The sequence below is a fragment of the Sturnira hondurensis genome, unplaced genomic scaffold (genome assembly GCF_014824575.4).
Source record: "Sturnira hondurensis isolate 20B ecotype Veracruz unplaced genomic scaffold, ASM1482457v3 Scaffold0024805, whole genome shotgun sequence".
Lineage (NCBI taxonomy): Eukaryota > Metazoa > Chordata > Mammalia > Chiroptera > Phyllostomidae > Sturnira > Sturnira hondurensis.
Window position 1 is genome coordinate 560,348 of NW_028097436.1, and position 26,348 is coordinate 586,695.

Sequence of the window (26,348 nt, forward strand, 5' to 3'; positions counted from 1 at the left end):
ACAGAACAGACTTCAAACAGTGACACTATGTGACACCATGACCCTGAGTGGCCGAAAGAAGCAAAGAAGATGGTAATGATAAGGATCAATAAATATTGAACATTTACTCTAAGCAAACACTAATCTAACCAATTCACAAGTTAGGAAGGAAAACAAAAAATTTAAAAACAAAAAATAACCAGACCTGCCAGACAATCGAACTGTATGGAAGTCTGACAACCAAGGAGTTAAAGAAGAAAATTCATCCAGATTAGTAGGAGGGATGGAGATGGGCAACTGGGGCAGAGAGGACTTGTGGCAAGGCAGCAGCTGGAGGACTGGGGTGGGCAAGGTGGCAGCTGGTGGACCAGGTGGTTCTACATTTGTGTGCAGATAACCAGGAAGAACAACTGGGGAGGGACACAGACCATGCAAACCAGGGTTCCAGGGCAGGGAAATAAATCCTCAAAACCTCTGGCAGTAAAAACCTGTGGGGGATTGTAGAGGTAGGAGAAACTCCCAGCCTCCCAGAGAGTTTGCTGGAGAGACCTATAGGGTCCTAGAACATACACAAAACCACCTACCTGGGAATCAGTACCGGAAGGGCCCAATTTGCTTGTGGGTAGCAGGGAAAGTAACTGAAATCTGGCAGAGAGCCCAGCAAGTGGCATTGTTCCCTTTCTGACTCCTCCCTCACATAAAGTGCCACAACACAGCAACATGGGTTACCCCACCCTGGTGAAAACCTAAGGCTCTGCCCCTTAAAATGTAACAGCTGCACTGAGACAAAAAAAATATGGCCTAATGAATGAAAAGATCAAATCTCCAAAAGTAGAACAAAGTGATGAAGAGAAAGCCAACCTATCAGATGCAGAGTTCAAAACAATGGTAATCAGGATGCTCACAGAAATGGTTGAGTATGGTCACAAAATGGAGAAAATAGTGAAGGCTATGAAAAGTGAAATAAAGGAAAGTGTACAGGGAACCAACAGTGAAGACAATGAGACTGAGACTCAGATTAATGATTTGGAGCAGAAGGAAAAAAATAAACATTCAACTAGAACAGAACAAAGAAACAAGAATTCAAAAAAAATTAGGAGAGGCTTAGGAACCTCCAGGACATTCCAATATCTGAATCATAGGGGTGCCAGAAGGAGAAAAGGAAGAGCAAAAAATTGAAAACTTATTTGAAAACATAATGAAGGAGAACTTCTCCAATCTGGAAAAAGAAAGAGACTTCCAGAAAGTCCAGGAAGCTTAAAGGTCCCAAAGAAGTTGGACCCAAGGAAGCACACACCAAGGCACATCATAATTACATTACACAAGATTAAAGACAAGGAGAGAATCTTAAAAGCAGCAAGTGAAAAGGAGACAGCTGCCTACAAAGAAGTTCCCCCAAAGACTATCAGCTGATTTCTCAAAAAGAAACCTTACAGGCAAGAAGGGGTTGGAAAGAAGTATTTGAATCATGAAAGTCAGGGACCTACATCCAAGATTGCTCTATCCAGCAAAGCTATCATTTAGAATGGAAGGGTAGATAAAGCGATTCCCAGATAAGGTCAAGTTAAAGGAGTTCATCATCAGTCCCTTATTATATGAAATATTAAAGGGACTTATCTAAGAAAAGAAGATGATCAAAAATACAAACTGTAAAATGACAACAAACTCACAACTATCAACAAGTGAACCTAAAAAAAATACCTAAGCAAATGACTAGAACAGAAACAGAATCACAGAAATGGAGATGACACGGAGGGTTATCAGTGGGGAGGGGGTCAGGGAAGGATGTGGGAAAAGGTACAGGGACTAAGCATAAATGGTAGGTACAAAATAGACAGGGGGAGGTTAAGAATGGCATAAGAAATGGAGAAGCCAAAGAACTTACATATATGACCCATAGACATGAACTAAGTGGGGGTAATGCAGGTGGGAGGGGAAGTGCAGGGCAGAGGGGAATAAAGGGGGAAATGGGATAACTATAATAGCATAATCAATAAAATATATTTTAAAAAAAGAAATTCATCTTTAAGCCTGGACTGCTGATGTAAGGATACTAGAAGGTGGGCCTTTGGGAGGGGATTAAATTTAGAGGAGCTCAGGAAAGTGAAACCCCAGAATGAGATTAGTGCTCATTCATCTCATGAGTGGAAGGAGAGGAAGACCAGAGCTCCCTTCTCCACCATGTGGGACACCAGCACGTGAGAGGAGGCTGTCTGCAAACCAAGAAAAGGGTTCTTATCAGAGACCAGAACTGCTGGCACCTTAATTTTGGATTTTGCAGCCTCCAGAATTGTGAGAAATAAATGCCTGTTGCTTAAGCCACCTAGTCGGTGGTATTTTGTTGTAGCAGTCAGAACAGACTAAGATACACATATTAATTTATTTAATCCTAACAATGACCAGTCAAGATGTGTTGTTAGTGTCTCTATTTCACCATTGAGGAAAATAAGGACAGAAAGGTTAAATAGTTTGTCCGAGATCATGTAGCTGGTAAGTGGCTAAGTTTGTAATCAAACCACAGAGCCAGAGTTCTCAACTACTGCATTCCCCTGAGAGGGCAGCAGGGTGGGCCCCCTGAGTGAGCAATAGGCCCTCTCTTCGAATATATGGAAGCCCTAGGGTCTTGGAAAATTTAGAGTGGGGAATAAAGAAAAAGTTATCTGATTTCCTTCTAATTTGGCAACTGGGGGCTTGAGCAAGTGTTAACAGGAAAAATACAAATGACTGCATCTTTGCCTCAAAAGGCAAAGTGTGAGAAAGTGACTTGTTTAAGTTCAGAAGCTGCCTCTGGTGTATTTATCTTCTCTGCACTGACCTTCAGATCCCTCTGCTGTTGGCTGTTGTGGTTTACCTCAGGGAGCAAAGATTTTGAAAAATCTAGGGAAAGCAGCGATGGGACACCACAAATATTAGCCCGAAGAAAGTCCTCAGAAGACAGCCCACTTTCCTCCACAGCTTTTGGGGCCCAGTTCTCTCCTTTCCCACGATCACCTTGAGAAAAGCATTGAATAGATGAGCCTCACCTTACATTAAAAACTCCCACAAAAAGGAGTTAGAACTAGGTGACATGAATCACTTATAATCTAAAAGCAAAGGAGATTTTTCACTTACTACCCCCAAATTTCTCCCCCTTCAAAGAACATTTCCTTTCAGATGCTTTGCCTCCAAAGCCATGGTCCATCTGTCACCCGACACTCTCTCTCACAGACCAAGCCATGATAACTCAGGATGGGGTAAGCATTCTCATAAACTGGGCCTTTGCATTTCTTTCTACAAATGGGAAAATTCCAACATGTCATGGATTAGTGTGCCTTTACCTTGGAAATGCAATCTGCTTACTTTTACCACTTCCTTACTTCCCTGTGGTCTTTCTTGCAGTGGAGGAGATTCTTGGTGGGTACATGCTGCACCCAGGGTTTGCATCCAGTGATTGCTTGTTGAGCGATACAGTAAGGGAAGCCTTCCCCTGAATGCTTGGTGTGAACCGAAGTTTTCATTGGCCTAAAAGGAGAATGACTGTTTCCATTTGAACTTGGCCTGGCACCCACAGTTTTTGCTTCTCTGGTTTTCGTACCACCATTCCCTCTGCCAATTTCTCATAACTCCTCTGGAAGCCTGCAACATCTCAAAATGCCCTGATAGCTGAAGTAACTCAGGAGCATGAGAGAATGATTCTGTGAGCATCAATCGGCATCATAGGGGAGGCCAGTTTGGATTCAGCTAAAGGCTCCTTTTGGAAGCACTGAGTACAAAGGAAAACAAATCATCATGGGTAGATTTGCTTTTGGTGCCGATGATTAGTTTGCTTCATTATAAAGTAAAAGGTGTGACATCTAAAAGTGAGTGGGCAAAACTGGCAAGTGAGAAAGCGGAGCCAGTCAGTGTGGCAGGAGATAGTTTCCATTTGCATGGGATTCAAAACACTAAGGACTGAGCCACCCCAAGCAGCTGTCAGATGACAATGCATCCATGTGCCAGTGCCCCAGGGACTGTCCTCTGCCAGACCCTCAACTTTCCCACACTCATGTTGATTGCTAGATGTGGGCTGTCACCAGGATCCTTGTGACTTTCTCAGGTTGATGCACAAGCAGATTTGATGGCTGCCGGCACCTGAATGCCATTGGGCAGTGGTAGGGTTATTGGTTCAGCACTCAACTGGAGTTGCCTCAGTAGTTCTCTGTGTTGGGGAGGCGTGCCATCTTACCTGTAGAACTTTCTTAGGTAGGAGGGAACAGGCCTGCCTCATATACATTATGTTGGTAGCAAATGTCGGTAGAATTTTCTGGGATTCCACTGACCAGTCATTGATAAAAGGCTACTTACAAAATTCATTTTAGCAGTACAAAGCTCTAGCTGTTGTTAAGGTCTGGACATATTTTTTATGCCAAAAATGCTTTTACATATTTCCATCAAATTTCTCTTTAAACAGTGAACATGTCTGCTTCCCTGGCCAGCCCATGCAGTCCTGAGAGCAGGTCTAGTGTCACTCATCTTCATATTCCTGGCTTTGGCACAGTGTCTCCCATGTAGTAGGCAGTCACTCAGATGCTGTGGAGAGTCCATGTTTAGCCACTCTGTCTCTCAGTTATGGTCCCATATGAAGTATTTTACATGACAGATATAGTGGGCTTGGTAAATATTTCAAGTAGAAGGAAATCTAGTCAACTCCTGAACTCTGCTACATGTTCTCAAACCATTGCTCTAAATGAGAATGTGAAAACCACCCTGTTTTTGTGCTCAGTATTGGAAAATACTCCTTAGACTACTAGTTTGATGTAGAGTCCTAAACCAGACATTCCAAACTTTATTGGGGAAAGTTCAAAATATAGAATGACCGCAGACATGGACCAAAGGCACACAGCCAACCTGCCTTCAGAGGCAGAAGCCCAGGGGCAGCCAGGACTAAACAAGTTACCCTTTTCCACTGGGACCTTGTTTCCTGGTGTCAGAGACTACATGGATCAGTGCTTAGGAACCTCCTGGGAGGCATGAGCCATGGGTGCCCTGCGAACAGCAAGGGTGACTCTCTTTCTAACTCTTCATCCTGTGAAGAGTTAGAAAGCCAGTCCCTCTAGGCATGCCATAAGACAGGAGTCAGCAAAATGTGTCTGTAAAGGAGCAAATTTTAAGCAGTTTTAGGCTTTGCAAGTCACATATGTCAGTTTTATGTTTTCTTTGTTTTCTGTTTGTGTTTACAAACATTAAAAGTTAAAAAAAAATTCTTAGTTGGAAGCCATATACAAGAAATCTTGCAGGAGTGGCTGGATCTAGACCGCCACAGGGAACAGTTGACCCACCCTCTAAAAGATTAGATTAATTGGATGGACGTTAGCATGATTCTTTCCTCCAGCCCAACCACACTTCCTCTTATTTCAGACATTTTCTTACTGAAAATCAGAGTGAAAGGTTTAGACTCAGAAAACAGGCTTCCAGCTCTAAGTCACTGTGTGATTTGGGCCAGCTCATGAGATTCCTCTAAGCTTCTGTTGCCTCATCTTTAAAAGGTGGGAGATAAGTGAATATCTCATAGAGTGGTCAAATACTCCAGTGAGAGAACATATGTGGAGATTCTTTGTAAACTGTAAATTCTACTTAAGTATCAGCTATTATTAATCTTAATGTTACTTAACTCTAGGAACTAGAGTTATTCTGATAATATTATGGTTTACTCTGTACATACACAGTTCCAATGACAGAGTATGGGAAAATCCCTGAGAACTATTTGGGTTAACTCATAAATTTTTAGAAAGCTTCAAACTTTTCTTAGAAGCTATTTTGTTTGTATGGGAAATTACTGTTAAAAAAAAGAAATTGTGGTTTTTCTGACTTTCCACATTCAAAGAAGAAAAACTATAAGAAACAAAATTATTTTTGCAAAGAGACCCGTTTTAAAATGCAAGAGATTTTGTCCTCTTAAAGTTAAAACAAGTGATGACTCATTCATTCCTTTAGAAAAAATATTGAGATTTTTTTAAAAAAGATTTTATTTATTTATCTTTAGAGGGGAAGGGAAAGAGAGAAATATCAATGTATGGTTGCCTCTCGTAAGTCCTCTGCTGGGAACTGGCCCGCAACCCAGGCACGTGTCCTGACTGGGAATCGAACCGCAATCGTGTGGTTCGCAGGCCCGCGCTCAATCCACTGAGCTACACCAGCCAGGGCAAAAACTGAGATTTTTTAATGAAAATTAATGTAATCTATTTTGGTAAGAAAAAAAGTCATACTCAATTAAATGCTATTGGCTGGTTATAACTACACTACTACCTTGTCAAATACGTTTAGAAATTGAATAGCTATTACATATCACCAAACTTTGGTAACAAATGTCAAAAATGAATTTATGAACCCTAAAACACCCATTCATAAGAATCTATGAACCCCAATATTCATAGCGGCACAATTTACAATAGCCAACTTCTGGAACAACCTAAGTGCCCATCAGTAAATCAGTGGATCAAAAACAGTGTACATTTACACAATGGAATACTACACAGCAGAGAGAAAGAAGGATCTCCTACCATTTGCAACAGCATGGATGGAACTGCTACATGTTCTGGAAAGCATTATGCTGAGTGAAATAAGCCAGGCAGAGAGGGACAAACACCATATGATCTCACTTTTAACTGGAATCTAATCAACAAAAGAAAAAAGCAAGCAAAATATAACCAGAGACATTGACATTAAGAGCATTTCTGACAGTAACCAGAGGGGAAGAGGGAAGGGATAAAGTGGGGAAGGGTTTTCAGAAACATATATATAAAGGACACATGGACAAAACCAAGCGTGGGTAGAAGGAAGGGAGGAAGGTGGGTTTGGCTGGGGTAGTGGGGAGAGGTGGGGGGAAATGCAAAGAACCATAATTAAACAACAATAAAATATTTATTTTTATTTTTTAAATTTAATTCTTGTTCAAGTACAGTTTTCTGTCTTCTATTCCCAGCCCTGCCCACCCCAGTGCTCCCCACCTCCCTCCCATTTCCACCCCCCACCTTAGTTATTGTCCATGTGTCCTTTATACTTGCTCATGTGAGTCCTTCCCCTTTCCCCCTGTGATTCTCTCCCCTCTGGACCCTGTCAGCCTGTTCCGTATTTGAGTGTCATTGGTCATATTTTGCTTGCTTGTTTGTTTTGTTGTTTAGATTCCTGTTAACGGTGATATCATATGGTATTTGTCTTTCACCGCCTGGCTTATTTCGCTCAGCATAATGCTTTCCAGTTCCATCCATGATGTTGCAAAGGGTAGGAGCTCCTTCTTCCTTTCTGCAGCATAGAATTCCATTTGTAAATGTACCATAGTTTTTTTGTCCATTCATTTACTGATGGGCATCTAGGTTGCTTCCAGCTCTTGGCTATTATAAATTGTGCTGCTATGAACATTGGGGTACACAGGTTCTTTTGGATTGGTGCTTCAGGGTTCTTAGGATATACTCCTAACAGTGGAATTGTTGGGTCAAAAGGCATGTCCATTTTTAGCTTTCTTAGAAAATTCCATACTATTTTCCATAGTGGTTGTATCAGTCTGCAATCCCACCAACACTGGACTAGAGTCCCCTTTTCCCCACAACCTCTCCAACACTTGTTGTTTGTTTCTTTGTTTATGGTAGCCATTCTGACTGGTGTAAAGTGGTATCTCACTGTGGTTTTAATTTGCATCTCTCTGATTGCTAGTGATATTGAGCATCTTTTCATGTGTCTCTGGATCCTCTGTATGTCCTCCTTGGAGAAGTGTCTGTTCAAGTCCTTTGCCCATTTTTTAATTGGGTTGCTCATCTTCTTTGAGTGGAGACGTGTGAGTTCTTTGTATATTTTGGAGATTAAACCTTTGTCTGAGGTATCATTGGCAAATATATTTTCCCAAACAGTTGCTTCTCTTTTTATCTTGATACTGTTTTCCTCAGCCATGCAGAAGCTTTTAATTTTGATGAGATCCCATTTGTTTATTCTTTTTTATGTCCCTTGCTCTAGGGGACGTATCAGTAAAAATATTGCTGCTTGGAATATCTGAAATTTTCCTGCTAATACTCTCTTCTAGGGCTTTAATGGTATCACAGCTTATATTTAAGTCTTTTATCCACCTTGAATTTATTTTGCTGTAAGGTGTAAGTTGGTGCTCGAGTTTCATTTTTTTGCATGTAGCTGTCCAGTTCTCCCAGCACCATTTGTTGAAGAGGCTATCTTTACTCCATTTTATGTTACTGCCTCCTTTGTCGAATATTAATTGACTGTAGAGATTTGGGTTTATTTCTGGGCTCTCTGTTCTATTCCATTGGTCTATGTGCCTGTTTTTATGCCAGTACCAGGCTGTTTTGATTACAGTGGCCCTGTAATACAGTTTGATATCAGGTATTGTAATCCCTCCTATTTTGTTCTTCTTTCTCAAAATTGCAGCTGCTATTTGGGGTCTTTTATGGTTCCATATACATTTTTGAAGTGTTTTGAACAACAATAAAATATTTTTTTAAAAATGAATAAACTGTTTTACATACTTACAACTGTACACCTACTTTTGCCAACCTTTGTATATAAAGTCCAAAAATAGGCAAAAGTTATCTATACTGCAAAAAGTCAGTATAAAAAACAGTAAATTAAGCTATGATTTGTAACACTAAAAATTTGGGGATTATAAATACTCCCAAAATTACCAGTTTCAAGCTATTGCATTGGCATTACTGAACACAAAGTTAAAAAATATGTACACATTATGTAGTGTTCACACCATACAAATTAAAGCCATAAATAAGCCCAAGATAGGGAGTTTAATAAAATATAATAAAATAATTGATAAAAATGAATTTATATTTTTTTCTATGAGACTCTTCTTTAAAAAATATTTTATTTATTTACTTTTTAGAGAGAGGGGAAGGGAAGGAGAAAGGGAGAGAAGCATAAAGGTGTGAGAGAAACACATATTGGTTGCCTCCTACACACCCCCAACTGGGGTTCTGGCCCACAACCCAGGCATGTGCCCTGACCAGGAACCAAACCACCAAAGTCTCAGCTTGTGGGATAACATCCAACCCACTGAGCCACACCAGACAGGGCTCCCATGAGACCCTTAAGATATTTCTCCAAAAAAAAAAAAGATTATTTAAGAATGTCAACAGCTGTGGTAAATGGTGATAGCCAAATAGTGTCCACTTCCAAAATGTGTATAACAAATTATCTCTAATTCCTCAATCTTTCTATTTTAATTCTTAGCATTTGACATCAGCCAGTAACTTCTTTTAAAAAGCTTTGAAATTTTTGACATTCCACTCTCCCAATTCTTGACTCTCTGGCTCCTCTACCTTGAACATGAGCATTTCCCCACATTTTTTTTTGATTGACCTCAACTCTCTTGTCAGCCCCATCCCTCAGACAACAAAATCATTTCTACTTATAAATAAAGTTGTCTAATGTACTTATCCCCATTACATTATAAGCTCCATGAGAGCAGGGCTTTTGTCTTGCTCCCTGTTAAATCCCCATGTAAGGAGTTTAGAACCCAGCTCACAGTACCAGCTCACAGTACCAACTCCCAGTGTTTTAATCTCTAACATCCTATGTATAACTCTGCAGTCTGCCACATGTCACATTAACAACCTTGAACTCACCATATCCAAACCACGCTTACACACTTCCCAGCCACCTCACAAATCTCCTCCTCCTCCTGACTCCCTTCTATTAATAGCACCCATGATTTTCTTAGTCACTTGAAGGTATCAGTCCATCGAACATCAATTTAATTGCTGCGTAATTGTCAATCCTGTCTTTTAATATGAAGATTAAAAAGGTATTAATGCACATAGAGTAAATATTTTTAATTTTTTATCCTCACCTGAGGACATTTTATGATTGCTTTGGGTAGGAGCGGTTGGGGGAGAAAGAGAGAAAGGGAGAGGGAGAGGGAGAGGGAGAAAGAAACATGGTTGAATTCTTCTACACACCCCAACTGGGGATGAACCCGCAATCTGACTGGAAATCAAACCCATGACTTTTCTGTCTATAGGATGACCCTCCAACACTGACCACACCATCCAGAGCTAGAGTAACTATTTTTTAAAGTTATAAGACAACAACATGAAAATCTATATGCCAATAACTATAACAACTTAATTTAAAATATAACTACAAAAATTAAAGCCAGAGTAAACTATAAACTACTAAAGAAATAGAACTGATAGGCAAATTTTTCCCTTCTAAAATGACATTAAGTTAAATGCTTTACACTCGAGTTTGTACAACTTCCAAATAAGACATTCAATTGTTTAAACTGTCCCACCCAGAGAACATAGAAAGAGCTAGATACAATGTTTTTCAGCTACCACAATTATAGTTTTAGAGCAGAACAAAGACAATATAAGAAAAGAAATAGTCTAATCTTACTAGTAATTCTCAGTTGGAAAAATTCTAAGTAAATGCAAAAATTACACAAAAAGCATGTAAAAGAAAATACTATATTAATACAAGTAGTGTTTATATCAAGAATGGAAAAATTAGCCCTGGCTGGTGTAGCTCAGTGGATTGAACACGGGCCTGTGAACCAAAAGAATGGAAAAATTATTCAACATAAGAAAATCAATCCATGTCATTTACTATATTAATAATCATCTTAAGAGCTCTCAGGAATTAAAAAACCTCTTAGCAAGCTGGAAATATATATAAACCCATTTAACTAAGATTATTACCAAAAAATATATTTTGTAAATCATATGTATTAGTAGCAAATATAATTTTACTATGTACATCATATGTATTAATGTTTCTAGACTTCCAATATTAAAGGTAAATATTGAAAGTCTAGAAACATTAAAATAAAGATTAATACAAGAATGTCTATAATCATCTCTAAAATTTACCAATACACAGGAGCTAAAGAAATACAAAAGGAATAAGAAATAAGAGGTATCAGCACTTGAAAGAAAGGCATAAAATTGTCATCGACGAAAATCCAAGATAACCCACAAATTTAAAAATTAATATTTACTTAAAAATATAGAAATAAAGGAAAATCAGTTCAGTATGTCAACAAAAAGAAATTTTGAAAATTTAATAGGAAAAAGACACAATACATAATAGGAATCAAAACTGTAACATACTGAAAGTAATTCTAACCAAATCTATGCAAGATGCTTATAAAATCATTTAAATATCATAGAAAATATATTATGAATAAAAAGAAAAATATATTATTGTAGCTGATAGGACTATCATAAAAATGTTAGTTCTCTACAGATTAACTTTGCAATTACAATTAAAATTCCAAATACGTTTTTGTTGGAATCTGACAAACTTATTAAAATTCGAGTGAGATTTCTAGCTTCTGGTAATAGTGGAGTATTTTTCTCATAGCAATCCTTCTTAACATAACAATTCTGAATCCTGGATTGCTATATGTGTGTGCATATATACACTGTGTATGCCTCTGTGTGTGTAGCACACAGTTTATTCTCATTCCAGATAGGTACACCCTATGAAGTCACTGTTTTAATTTTTCAGTTACAAATACTGAACTCTTACAGAAAATATGGGATTAGGTTGGGTTTCTGAAATCCTCTGGTCAGAACATGTTCATCAACAGATCAATATATAACCTTGTTGTATGTGTATTTCTGTGTAAAGACACACTATTTCATATGTATTTTTCATTCATTAACATTGAATTCATGGCCAACAGTACTCATGGCTTACCAAAGCTTACTTAGCATATGTATGTTCTCCATAAGCTACATCTCAGTCTTTTTGAGCTTAGAAACACTAAGTAGCTTTTTAACTCTATGTTTTTGGGTCACTTAAAGCCATAAAAATCAACAAAAAAGAGCACAAATATGTGACATTTACACAAATATGTGACATTTACACAAAAAGGAGACATTTACAATATGAGAGCTAAGAAAAACAGGCAGACTCCAACTGAGAACATGCACATAGAGCAACTCAAATTTTGATGTTCTGTGAAAGTCAGTGAATGACTGCAAAAGCACAGTGAATATCCATTTAAAGGTTATAAATAAATTTTAACAAGTAGATGACTGCAGATCATGAGGATTAACAATACACACACATACTCTATTTAAAGGTACTATAGGAGGATCAATAAAGGCTGAAACTGTTGGAATGTGCATCTTTGGAAGAAGAAAATTTCACCAGGTGATACTTTGTATCTTTGCTATTTGCCTAGAGCAATTCCCAGTCCTTGATATAGGAAGACAGAAATCTCTGGCTTTACTTGTTTCAGGTGTCAGAGAACAGAATTCAAAACTGACTGAGCAATTAAAACATTAAGTGGGGAAATTCCCCAAAGGAGGTAGTTACAAAGGGCATGAGCATCAAAATCTGCACATAAAATCTGCTCAAATCTTTGACTGAATATTTAATGATTATATACCGGGAAGATTCCAGGGAACTCTGTGAAAACAAAGATGAAACCTATAATAGCTGAGAGATATTTTCAACTGCTTCCCATAACAAGGGAAGCAGAACTTAGAGTTGGGATCCTAGCAAGTTAATTGTCTGCTGAAACAAAAATCAACACTCTTCAGGGGAGTTCTTAAAATGTGCCAACACAATGTCCAGCATATAATAAAAATTACCAGACAGCTGAAGAAATATAAAAATGTGATCTGTACTCAAAGGGAAAATGAAATGGTGAACAAAATCTAATTATATAATTGCTCAAGTGTTGAAATTAGCAGATAAGTTTTAAGACAGCTATTTTTAATACATTCAACTATTGACACTTAAAAGAAAATATAGTCACAGTGAATGAATAGGTAAGGAATCTTAACACAAAAATTAAGACTGCACAAAAATAGCCCTGGCTGATGTGGCTCAGTGGATTGAGTGCCGACCTGTGAGCCAAAGTATTGCTGGGTTGATTCCCAGTAGAGACACATGCGTGGGTTGCAGGCCAGGTCCCCAGTGAGGAGCGCGAGAGGCACAACCACACATTGATGTTTCTCTCCATCTCTGTCTCCCTCCCTTCCCCTCTCTCTAAAAATAAATGAATAAAATATTTTAATAAAAAATACTATACAAAATATACAAGAGAAAATTCTGGAAATAAAAAAGTACACTAATAAATTGAAATTACTGGGTGGTCTAAAAGCATATTGGAGATAATAGAAAAGAACCATCAGTTAAAAAAGAGAAAAGTATTGAAGAAAATAAATGTAGCCTTGGAGACTAGTGAAATGAACCAAGTAAAGTGGCCTAACATACATGCAGTTGGAAGCCTAGAAAGGAAGAGAAAGAGAATTACCCATAAAAAATATCTTTAAAGAAATTTTCCCAAAGGTAGTGAGAAATCTAAATTTACAGATCCAAGAAGCTCACAAGGATAAATAGAAACAAAGCCATACCTAGACACATCAAAGTCAAGCTGCTGAAATCCAAAAAGAAAGAGAAAGTCATAAAATTAGCTAGAGAAAAATTATAACTTATCTACAGTGAAGAATGATATAAATTTGACAAAATTCTGAGAAACAATAGAGGTTGGAAAACAACAGAACATCCATACTCAGGAAAGTGATCTTGGTCCATTATACATTTTACAATATTTTCTTCCAATGAAAGTTGTAATTTGCCTTTGCCTTTTGGTCCCTTTTATCATATTGAAAATCACTGAATATTGATGTAGTTAAATGTATTAATTTTCTCTATTTTTTACATCTATTTAAAAAGCATTCTCTGAATCCAGTATGAAAATATATTGTTATATATTTCTTTTTATTTGTTTAAATTTTTATTTTTACATTTGATCTTTAATTTAGCTTAATTTATTTTTGTGTAGGGTGAGACAGAGTGTAGGGTGCCCTTTGTTTTACTTTTTCCATATAAAGAACCGTATATCCAATCACCACCATTCAGTCTTTCATTAATCTTTTTTTGTTAAACCCTTTCCATTGTGCAACCTTTTTCTTACTTAGAACCTGACTAACACAGGAACTACCTCACCAAAAAATGTAATCAAGATCAAGAGTCATTTTGGACAATTTAATTTCCCAAATGTTCTCATTATAAATTGCCTTGATTATTCAGTTTGCTTTTTCTGTCATAGATGGTAGTTGGATCATTTCTGTAACGGAGAACTGGGAAATGCAAATCTGGTGATGGAGGAAGGCTGGGGTTCTTGCCTTGAAGTCAAGTTTGCATAGCAAGTATATTTTTAAATTTAGATTTCATGTTTTGGGGAAAGCCATGGAAAGAAGGCTAATGATGATTAAACTCTTTACATTACTTTATTTGATATTCAGTTTGATTCATTGGAAATTTACTCGCTTTCTCATAGTTGGAAACTCACTTGTAACTGAAAATATCAAATAGATGCCCAGGATCCTCAGCATGCCAGTTTTTTTAATCAAAAATTTTGCTGTTGATAACTTAACTCTTCTTTCCAAGAATTTCCCAATAACAAATTGATACTTCTGATAAAATCAGACTGGCATGACTTCTTTTGTTTTCTTTTTCTCATGGGCTTTCCATCAGATTCTTGACTGGACTCATCAGATTACTGTAAGAGAGTTAACACATATGATTAAGGTGGTTTCAGAAAATGAAAAAAAAATGGTTTTGTTTTGCTTTTACTGATGCTGGACAGAAGAATAAGACTATTTTATCAATTAATATTCCATGTCTCATACAAGGCAACAAACTGGATTAACAGAAGTTAAATTAACAAGACTCAATAGAAACTCTGAACATTGATGCAGGATGTAAGATTATTCTTCAATAAGAGAGATGCTTTCCTTTCAAGGCATGTATTTTCTACTGAAATTCAGGCAAAGGAACTTAAGGAATCTTCTCAATACTTAGATTTTCATTTTAGAATAATTTGAGAATTAGTGCAAACTCTCATCTGCTTCATGCGGGTTAAATTCAGTCCCATCAGAAACCCTAAGTGTGGAAAGGAAATTCCCTAAATAAAGAGAAATAAGGAAGCTCCTCTCATGAGGTCAACTACTCCGACCATAGAGAGAAATCACAGACCAGTAAACTCTTTAGAAACATGCAAAAAACATGGACAGATTGGATTCACAGGTTGCCAAAGTATAAATAGATACATCACTTTCTGTTGATTAGAGATAACTTATGTGGAGAGCTTCTCTCTTTATATACATTCACAAAGGGTTTTTTCTTTAAATATCTGTGACGGGAAGAAATGACAAATATCACAAAGGACTGACATCCTTAATATATGTGTTAATTTTGCTCCTCCAAGAAGCAGACACTAAGACATGATTAATCATATAAAAGATTTACTGAGGGAATTTTTGTGAAGGGAAAAGGAAGAGTTGGAGGAGAGCCTTCAGACCAGGGTCCAAGTTAGAACCTCCTGAAGCAGAGTAGAAAGAAAGGAGGACTGAGAAGGTGTCTGGCCGCTGTAGTTATAAGGGAGTTTTGCCAACCAATGGGCAGTCCTTGAGACAAAGCCCCCCATCCCAGAAATCCTGAGTCTAGTCCTGACCAGCCTGCCCTGAACCTCTGCCCTGCAGCACCATTCATTGGGAGCGCCCATGGGAAGTGTGCATGAGCACAGAGATGGATCAGTAGGACAAGATCCGGGACTGCTAGTCAGGTAGGCTCAGTTATGCAGCAGGAAATTTGAAGGGCACACTGTCGTGGCTGCCATCATATGTAAAGTGTTCTATATCAGTGAGATAAAAGGGGGAGACACCAATATAAAAATGGGCAGTGGACATAATACCAAATTACCTGTTGGCCACTCAAAGCCATTTTCCCCTCCTATGTTCTTCTCTGCATTGCAGTGGCCAGAAAAATCTCTGGTTACAATCCACCAGTGAAAGAAATTGCTGTGAGGTTTCCAAACGTGAAAAAGAAGCAGAAGCCACTGTTCGTCTTCAACAGTGCTGTGCAGGAGTGAAGTCTTCAGCCAGCAGTGTGTGAGGTTTTACCAGGAGTATCTGCTCTGCTGCAGGTTATGGATGCTTCATGCAGCCAAACTCATTATTTGTGCTTTGTTTTATTCTTTAAATCCTCACCCAAGGATACGGTTATTGATTTTTACAGGGAGAGGAAGGGAGGGAGAGAGGGAGGAGGAGAGAGAGAGAGAGACATCATGTAAGAGAGAAACATCAATCAGTTGCCTCCCATTTGTGCTTCAACCAGGGATCAAACCAGCAACCTCGGTATGTGTGCTCTGATTGGGAAGTGAACCCACAACCTTTCGATGTACAGGATGACACTCCAACCAACTGTGCCACCTGGTCAAGGCTATTTGTGCTTTTTTGATATTCCTGTACTGCCAGATTTCCTGAAAGCAAGTGGTATCCTTCCTTGATCTGTGTCCCCATCTTTCTTAACTGTCTTATAGGCCTCTAATTCCTTGTGTGAAATCACTTCCTGCTTGAAATACCTTCAGCAGTTTCCAACTAAATCCTGATTGTTAGAAACATTGACAAGCAAATCACAAAAGAATAAATGGAAATGTCAAATAAATGTACAAGAATACATTAATAATTAAAGAATGAAGATTTTATTAGATATTTCTAGTTATAAAATTGGCTAAGGTTTATTTCATTTATATATATTCATGTACTTGTTTATTTTATTATAGATACTTAAGGTGATAAAAGGCAAAAACAAAAGTAAAACAAAACCAAAACAGGTTCTATAATACACTATAGTTATAAGTCCACATTTTCTATTTACATTTATAAAACCTCCGTAGAAGGTGATATATATTATAACCTTTTAAATATCCATAATTTTTAAGTTAATCTTAAGAAAAAAATTGGGCTACATTTGTATGACTCTTTATCACAATACAAGTTATAAAGCAGATGTTTTTTAAAAATCTGAATATCTAAATATTAGTTATCTAAATATTTATCATGGCATATACATGTAATATAGTTGCTGTGCAGCTGTTATAAATCATGTTTTGACAGAAATTTAATTATATCAGATGTATTATAAAATCATATTAAATGAAAAAGCAAGATATGTAACCGTAGTAGAGACAGTATGATCACAATATTGTATATAATATGAATATATATACACACAATAAATACACATATAATAGATAATATATATTTCTATGTATATCATTTACACACATGGATTTAAGAAATGGGAAAATATGCCAAATATTTAACAATAGCTCTTTCTCTAGCAGTAGAATTACAGATAAGTTTTATTTTTCTATATTTCTAACTTTTCAACGTGTTCTATTGTGATCATGTATTTTATACTGTAATACAGGTCAGCAGGCATTTTAATGTGCCTACAACATCACAGCAGCAGGTGGAGAAATGAGATACAGAACCCCTATGTTTGATCTTTGACGAAGGTATTGAAGGAATTTGATTGTTAGGCCTCAAATGACATTTGCAACATTAGTTCTATTATTTTACAGGAATAATACAGGTCAACTTGACCCCACATTTTCACCGTAATATACAATGTAGAGATGAGATGCCACAAGTCATGAGACTTGAAGCAAGTCATTTTCTTGGGAAGGTGGGAATGAGATGCAAGAACAATGCCAAAGACAGAACGATTTCATCCAAGGCTTCCTTCAGCAGCTTCTGGGCACTGAGCAGTTTTCTGAGGTCAATAAAGGATTAGAACACAGTGCCTGTTTGGAGAGTTGTGACTTGAGACTGCATCAATATCATTCTGAGGCATGTTTTTCATTTTTCTCCCTCTTAACTTTTTAAGCCCTAGGAGAATTAGTTGAAAAGCCAGGTCTTTTGGTAGGTACTAACATTAAAACCTCTACTTTGTCACTTGGAATCATAAGTCCCAGAAAACAGCTCCCAATCCCATTGTATGCTGTCTTCTGAGATAGTTAACAGATTCTGAGTGTTTTTTTCCTCAAAGCCTCTCATACTTGCTGACTTTCTCACTAATCAGTCTTGCCAATCAAAGGCACTGTGTGTATGATTACTACAAGCCCTTCTTCTCCAATTCAACTGGTTGCTCCAGCATCTGTGTGTGCACACACATGCATGCACACTCACACACACTCACACTGCTCTACTTTACAGCTGTTGCTGATTTGCCTTCCTCACTTTGGTCTGGCAACCTGAATCCTACGTATCCTGCAAGCCCTAAATCAAACCATATGATCTCACAAGGCTTTCCAGAACCTCCCCTACAGTGGATTTCTCAACTTCCACTACACCTGATGCCTATGAAGTTCTGCTCTTAGGTCAAGGCAAGAGGACCCCTGTCTTGAGTTTTGGGCTTTGGAGAGCCCAGCTCTGACTCCCCCTGGCCATGGCCCTTCCCATGGGGCAAGGAGTGCACTGGACCAGAGGATTGAGGCAGTCTCCCTGCCTGGTGGCCATGCTTTGCCTCCTAAATCATGCTCTGGGACCCAGAATCCCCTTCCTCAAATGTCCACACAAAAACTTTGGGGGCCTTGAGACCTTTCTCTGGGGCTCATCCTCTCAACACAGACCATATCATGGTATGTGCACCCAGAGGCCAAAGGCCAAACGGCCGCTGTATGGATATACAGACTGCAGTCTTCAAACACCTTTGAACAGCCCCTCAAGATGTGGGACAAGGGGGAGTGGGGACAAAAGGAGGAATAGCCAGTGGCCAGGACCAGCTCACCCACAGCACCGTGCAGGGTCATTCTGATTGACCAGGTGTAAGTCTCAAGTTATTTTGCACATTTCTCTGGTTGATTACTTTGTGCTCATGTAAGGTGTGAAATTTGGACTGCTCTGGATCAGAAATGTGTTTTACTTCAAAGCAGCACACAAAATAAGCAGAACAAGAAAAGTCTAATAAAAGTCATAGCAAGAGCATTGATAAGCTTTGTGAGATATAAGATATAATCTCACTCAGTCCTAATAACCTCCTTGGGGGTTCTACTGTCTGGTTTTAAAAATTAAGAAACCAAAGCTTGGAGTAGCTGAGTTTTGCCCTAGTCTCAAAGGAGGGCAGAGACAGCATCATCATGACTCCACGGGCCAGTTTTTCTTCACTCCACCTCCCCATCAGTCTAACTCAACATTATCCAGGACATCCGTATCTGCTGTTGACCTAAAACAGAAAGTTCGCCATTTCTCCAGCCAGATATTTCTCCAGCAAGCGGATGAATTCTGGCACAAACATGGATTGCAGTTCAGAACATGCAACTGTGGCAGGCCATGTGCATATCCACTGAAACAAAGGAGAGGGAACATCTGTGGGAGGAGGGAGGACCAAGCATAGTTCTGGCGGTTGTGCTTGGCAATGAAGGGAGGGCAGGAGCGCTCCCCCTTCTGGCCTACTAACTTGGTTGTAGATGTGGTTTTTGATTACTGATTTTTTTTTACACAGCTATTTTGTGTAAATTACACAGTGACTCTAAAGAGTCACTAACACATGGATAGTTTCCTGTTTGTGGGTCTATGATTATTGAGGAAAAAACTGGTTCTGAGATTTAGTTTCTCAAAGCCTGATGTTTACAGGCTGAGAAGCAATTTGGAAGACCTACCTAGTGGCATTGGGGGAGGGTGTTTTCATTAGGCTTATTCACTGGGGGATGGGGCACTGGGAATTCCAAAGACTTTTGTACACCTTGACCTTGCAGAGCTGAGCAATTTTCAGTTGCTTTTCTTGCTGAGAACACTATTTCCCTTATCTACTATGGAACAGATCTTAATAGAGCACTTGCATTCATGCTCCAAGGTTAATGAGTATGAAACTGAACAATCATATATCCCTCTGGTGGATGAGGTTTCTGAAGAACACACATTATATGCATATTTGATGATAAAGTGTGAGAGTCCACAGGCATTGTAGTCCAGCATTCTTCACCACAGGGAACTGAATTCCAGAGAGATGGCGAGTGCCTTAGTAACGATAGTGGATCTGGGTCTCCTCGCCCAGAATGTTTCTTGTTCAATACAAAATTCAGTTTGTAGATGAGCAAACCATTTGCACATATATTTTTAAAACAATACTAAAATCAGCCCCGGCCAGTGTGGTTCAGTTGGTTGGAGCATCATTCTGTAACCAAAGGGTTGCAGGTTGGGTTCCTGGTCAGGGTGTGTGCCTAGATTTTTAATTCAATCCCAGTCCCTATGCTTACAATTCCAGGTCTGGGACTAAGGGAATATAGAAGGCGACCAATCGGTGCTTCCTTCTTGCAGATATTTCTCTCTCTCCTTTCTTCTTTCACTAAGGGTAATGGCGAAAAAAAGCCCTTGGGTGAGGATAAAATAAACAAAACAACAATAACATTAAAGTCTAAAAGGAAATTAAATGCTAGCTCTCAGTGAAGCAGAAGCCCCAATTCCCAGGGGCTTGCCTCTCAAGCATTTTGAAGTATACTGCTACAAAAAAGCCTTCCAACTCTCTCCATCGGAAAAGGTAATACTATTAATAAACTTCTGTTTAAGGGAAGCAATTCAAGTGCATAACAAAGTTATCTCTTTGGTACTGGGTCTTGTTTTGTCTGAATGATGAAGATGAAAGAAGATGACTTAGGAGGTGGGAATCAGAGTGCAGAAAATTTTAGTGTTTTTCTAACATCCAAGAACACATGTGTCTTTATTTGGGTGTAATGTAAGCAGAACATGGAATTTACCAGAAAAAAGTAAACAAGATGAGTGATGTCAGCTTTTCATACTCCAACTGTTAATAAATCCATGAGAATTAAAGGGAACTAACTCTCCTTTAAAAAATGTATTTTCTGCCCTGGCTAGTGTAGCTCAGTGAATTCAGCACAGGCCTGTGAACCAAAGCGTGGCCAGTGTGATCCCCAGTCAGGGCACACGCCTGGGTTGTAGGCCAGGTCCCCAGTAGGGGGTGCACTAGAGGCAACCACACATTGATGTTTCACTCCTCTTTTACTTCCTCCCTTACCCTCTTTTTAAAACTAACTTAAAAAGCCAATAACAAAAGTTTAAAATAATGTATTTTCTAATGGAAACTGGAAAACAACATGTGGCACCACAAAAACACAAAACCATGTAAGAAACTACAGTGAAAGTATAATGCTTTTTAAGTCTATGTAAAGAAATGAGAGGTGGATCATACTTAATAAGGTTTAGGTATGCTCACTTTATCTTTCTGGAAGTATAACTTTATTACACTCAGATTTATTGAATTTCATGTGATTTTACTTGCATCTTAGAGCATCTGCAGATAATACAATTTACCTGCATATTTGGCATAACAATATGCTTCTTCCTGATTTTAACTGAACCTAGTCCTGATGTCAATCAAATCAAGCTGGGCATTTCTTTGAGCACACAGTAATTAATATGTCTGGCGAGTGTCAGTTTTTCTTTACTTTTAAAATAAGGTCGTTTAAAGAAGTTATTTACTACCAATAAAAGATATCCAGCCCCACACACCTTTTTAAAATGTATTTTTACTAAATTGGGGGGGGGGTGAATTGGTAAATAAGATCATATCAGTTCCAGTGTACAGTATTATACTATATCATCTGTATATTTCATTGTGTGCTCATCACCCAAAGCGAGAACCCAAGACTCTCAAAGCAAGGGGGGAAAAAAAAAGATGGCTTTGCGCATGTGCTTGTGCTGCAGAGTAACGGTAACTGCAGATGCCCTGCTAGCTGGGGCTGCTGCCTGTCTTTCGTCAGCGAACTGCAAAGTTCCTTGCCAGTTCTTTGCTGGTTTCAGAGAGTCGGGTATTCAAAGGGGGGATGTAGAGTTACTGATTAGCTGGTTTTTATTATTTATTTATTTATTTATTTATTATCTATCTGTTTATTTATTTATTTTTGCTTTCCTATTCTCACGCTTTATTTTAAGCCTCTAGGTAAAGGATAGTGAGCCAGGAGCTTAAAGACACTAGTGGTGGAGGGGTGAGTCAGCGGGTGCCAAAGGACCAGAAACTGGTTCCTGGGAGAGACGGTCTCCTCCCCGCAGAGAGCAGGGCCGAGAGGAAGCGGCAGGGCTGCTCCTGGGTCAGAAATCCCGTCTGCTCCGCTGTGCGCTCGGTCGCGGGGCTCTTCATGCGGGCTCCAGGTGAGTGTCCCACGGAGCGGGGTGCGGGGGTCCAGCAGCGCCCGGTGGGTGGAAGCAAATCGCGCCCGGGTTCCGGGATGAGCAGAACCCCCACTTTCCCTTGAAACGCCCCCAGCTTTTTCACCTGTTCTGACACCAGTATCCCCACTTCACCCCTTTTCCCTTACATATTCTGGGAAGTGACCGAGTTAACAATGTGTTTGTAAACCAGTATTTATCACCCCGAGGTAGGGGAAAGGGTTTCTGCTCCTGCTTGCTTTTATTACCACCTGTAAGCTCTTGAACTTGTGGTTTCCACAGCAGCCTTTGCTTGGGGGCCCACCTCAGCGCCCAACCCCAGAGTCCTTAGAAGCCAAGATGGGTCCCCACTCCGCGCACTCCTGCCTGAGTCCCTGTGGTTGGCTTGCAGCCGAGGAAACCCAGGTTTCCTACGCTGACCGTGGCCCCAGCCCAGAATATGCGGAACACTCCCTGTCCGTCAGTGCACGAGCATGATTTTTACGCCTACAAAATTAGCAGTGACTGCCACTTACAAAGCCCCTTCTGCAGAGTGAAGCTTCTCCTACGCCCTCAAATCTTCCCTCTGTACCCCAGCAACCCACCTGGGTGTGGCTCCAGGCTCGAGTTCTCTGGGACCTCCGACCCTGTGGATTAGTAGGGAATCCTGGACCGACCTAGGTCACGTTTAGCCCTCGGGACCCATTGGGCTTTGCTTGGGATCTGACTCTCAGGCCGCCTTGGCTGGTCGACAAACCTATGCACTCTGCATACCCAAGTTTGAATTCTTCCAGCGAGCTTGCGCGTGTCACTGGCCCTGCGGTCCCCGGGACGCCACGCTTCCCTCTCCCACGCCGGGCCCTCGACTGCGAAAGCAACCTGTTCAAATGGCAACTGATTAGATCCTCTGGTTTCCACTGGCTCAGCTCGGTGCGACACACTTGCCAGCTGCAGTAGCTCCTCGCGCGCTTCTCGGATTTTAATTCCCCCGTACGCCATCGGGTCATCCAGGAGCTGCGGTTTGGGCTTTCATTTGCTTCAGATTTGAACCCCGCCAGCGGTCTCGCGGCTGAGCGCTCCAGGGCAGGTTTTCAGCCGCAGGGACATTGTGAAGGGAACCCCTCCCACAGGCCCTCTACTGCGGCAGGGCTGCTCTGGGACGCAGAGTGACCTGGCTCCCAGCCGGGTCCTGCCAGTCGAGCCCGGCAAGACCTCGATCCCGCGTGCGCCTAGTTGACATCCCGCCTTTCTCTTTGCGCTCTCTCAGGAAGACGCCGGCTAACAACGCTCCACGGGCGCCTTGGCCTTGGCAAACTGTTCACATTGGCCTCCCCCGCCTGCACGACTAGAATTTGGCTCTAGCAGGAGTCCACAGCGGACCAGCCACACTGAGGTGCAGGTCGAGAGCGGTGCCCAGATGTCAACGGTCCCTGCCTTCGAGTCAGCGGCAGACGGGTACTTGCTTGTGGTTTGGGGCGGGGGAGAGACTGGCGCTGGATTTTTGAATTCCAAATGGTACGAAGAATGCTAAATCTTCTCCTCAGAACGGATGAGACCGTGCAGAAAATAGGGCTTCTGTAATTCTGGGATTACGTTTTGCAACTTGTCTCCTAGAGCTGGGCGCCAAGCCTTGGGTAGGTAGGGAGTTTGGGTCTGCGGCCAGCGCAGCTGGTGGAGGGCATCTGCGGGCATACCCGCGCGCCCCTGGCCATGTCGCCTTTAGTGCCCTGCCTCTTTGCCTGGCCTTCTGAGGGTTTCCAGGGCTGGCCAGGGTTGCTTCTCACCCTTGTGCTCTCTGTCACTCCCAGCCAACCCCAGAGGGTAAGGCTCCCCCAAGCCCAGACCTTTTGACTCCCTACTCCCTCGCTCCCTCCTCCGACCCCACCCGGGGGGTGGGGGGAGGCCCTGGAGAGCAGGACCTCACCCTGCCTGCCTGGGACCATGGTGTTTCTCTCTGAAAATGCCTCCGACAGCTCCAACTGCACGCACCCATCGGCACCGGTGAACGTTTCCAAGGCCATTCTGCTCGGCGTGATCTTGGGGAGCCTCATCATATTCGGGGTACTGGGGAACATCCTAGTGATCCTCTCCGTAGCCTGCCACCGGCATCTGCACTCAGTCACTCACTACTACATCGTCAACCTGGCGGTGGCCGACCTGCTACTCACCTCCACTGTGCTGCCCTTCTCTGCTATCTTTGAGATCCTGGGCTACTGGGCCTTCGGCAGGGTCTTCTGCACCATCTGGGCAGCCGTGGACGTCCTGTGCTGCACCGCATCTATCATGGGGCTCTGCATCATCTCCATCGACCGCTGCATTGGCGTGAGCTACCCGCTGCGCTACCCCACCATCGTCACCCAGAAGAGGGGCCTCATGGCTCTGCTCTGCGTCTGGGCGCTCTCCCTTGTCATTTCCATCGGGCCCCTGTTCGGCTGGAGGCAGCCAGCCCCGGAGGACGAGACCATCTGCCAGATCACCGAGGAGCCGGGCTACGTGCTCTTCTCGGCGTTGGGGTCCTTCTACGTGCCGCTGGCCATCATTCTGGCCATGTACTGCCGGGTCTACGTGGTGGCCAAGAGGGAGAGCCGGGGCCTCAAGTCCGGCCTCAAGACCGACAAGTCTGACTCGGAGCAGGTGACGCTCCGCATCCATCGGAAAAATGCCTCGGTAGGAGGCGGGGGGATGCCCACCGCCAGGAACAAAACGCACTTTTCTGTGAGACTCCTCAAGTTTTCCAGGGAGAAGAAAGCCGCAAAAACACTGGGCATCGTGGTCGGCTGCTTCGTCCTCTGCTGGCTGCCTTTCTTCTTAGTGATGCCCATTGGTAAGTCTTTACCACACCCCATCTTAGCTTTTAGGGTCTTCACCCTCTTCCTGGGCTGCTACCCCCAGTCACGAGTCACAGTCGGGGTGGGCCAGAAAGGATCTGCGTTTCAAACAGCAAAGCCTGGAGGCCAGCCTGGAAAGTCTCCCCTGTTAGAAGGGGGAATTTCCATTCCCTTTCTAATCCAATCTCACTTGTCTTATGACCTAGGGCACTTTTCAACTACTGTAAAGTGACTTCCAAGGGATGCAGATTAATTGGTCTCTTTAGTAAGAATGTGGACTTCTCTCAATGCCTGTGAGCATGTGCTAAGCTAAATACATCCCGCCTCTTTCAGTCAGGCTCTCCACCAGCACCTTGCAGGCTTGTGGAATGCCACTTCCACCTCAGTGGCTAAGGGCTGCAAATTTTCCCTTGGCCTAAAAATAAGCACTATGCTTATTCTGTACAAATGTGTAATTTTATTATTAGATTAGATTATTCCTAAGGGGGAGTTATAATGGTCTGCTTATGCTGCATATCTGTGTCGATTTTATATTCTGGATTCAGTATGGAAGAAAGTATGGCAAGCCTCTGACAAGAAAATAAATGATTTTATGTCTAAATCAATTTAAGCTTTAAAGAATTCAACAAAATATTTCCAGCGAGAAAATACTTTTTTTATTTGAATAGTATTAAAGTTAGCATTCCTCTTATCCAAAAGCATTTGGGAAGATACAGATGACATAGTTTGAATATAATACAGTAATGTTACAAATTCAGATTTTTCAAATGCTAAGTTAGCTGTTGTAAAAACTAATTAGCTCATTAAAAGTATTAGCAAGCTGACCCACTTGGAATGGTCATATACCCCTGAAAGGCCCTCACAAGATTCCAAGATGGATGTTTGCTATTTTTAGTTTGTGAGCTCAACTATAGACACACACATTGGTTATCCACTAATTCTATCAAACAAAAAATTGTGATAAAATTAATAAAAGTCTATTTCCAGTACTTTAGAGCCAAATGTAAATGGCATGTACTTAAAAGGACTTTAATTTGCAACTCTGTGATAACAGCAGCTATGATTTTTGTTTGAGAGCCAGCTCTATTTCAGATATTTGACAGAGTTTTTTTTATTGCATTAGTCGACTCAGCAACTCACAGTGTGAGTTACACATTGTTATCCTCAGGTTCTAGAACTTCACTGTCTAATGCCATGGCCACCAGCCACATGTGGCTATTTAATGTGAGTTAAAATTAATGAAAATTAGTGTTCTAATTTATCCAAAAGCCACATTAGTGGCTTTATTATTAGTGTTCCTCAGTTTCACTAACCACATTTTTAAGTGGTCAGTAGGCACAGGTGGCCTATGGCTACTGTTCTGGACAGAGAAATAGAGAACATTTTGTCACTGCAGAAATTTCCAACAGATGACCTTTTGAGTCCTCTGACTCACCTGCTGTTGTGTCTGTCCAACATTATGGCTTACTCTGCTCCTAAAAGTACTTCACAGCTATAAATTTATTTCAGTGACACTCTTTACCTGAGCCATTACCTGCTTACTGACCTTTCTGCATCTCATCTCTTACTTCCTCCTAAAGTTTGCACATTTATTCATATG

General features: G+C 40.8%; 1 protein-coding gene and 1 pseudogene across 3 annotated transcripts in view; one reads left to right on the forward strand and one right to left on the reverse strand.

Annotated features, from left to right (window-relative positions):
• Window positions 1–22,919, reverse strand: part of LOC118981863 (proteasome subunit beta type-1-like) — a 181,443-nt pseudogene extending 158,524 nt beyond the window's left edge.
• The window catches only part of ADRA1A (adrenoceptor alpha 1A), a 103,888-nt gene continuing 99,207 nt past the window's right edge, over window positions 21,668–26,348 (forward strand). For 2 of the 3 annotated variants that reach the window (XM_037038658.1, XM_037038656.1), the window contains exons 1-2: window positions 21,668–21,923; window positions 22,224–24,744. In XM_037038658.1, the coding sequence (XP_036894553.1) occupies window positions 23,862–24,744 (883 nt within the window). In that variant the 5' untranslated portion in view covers window positions 21,668–21,923; window positions 22,224–23,861. The remainder of the gene's footprint in view (window positions 21,924–22,223; window positions 24,745–26,348) is intronic. The other variant, XM_037038657.1, reaches the window with a different exon arrangement.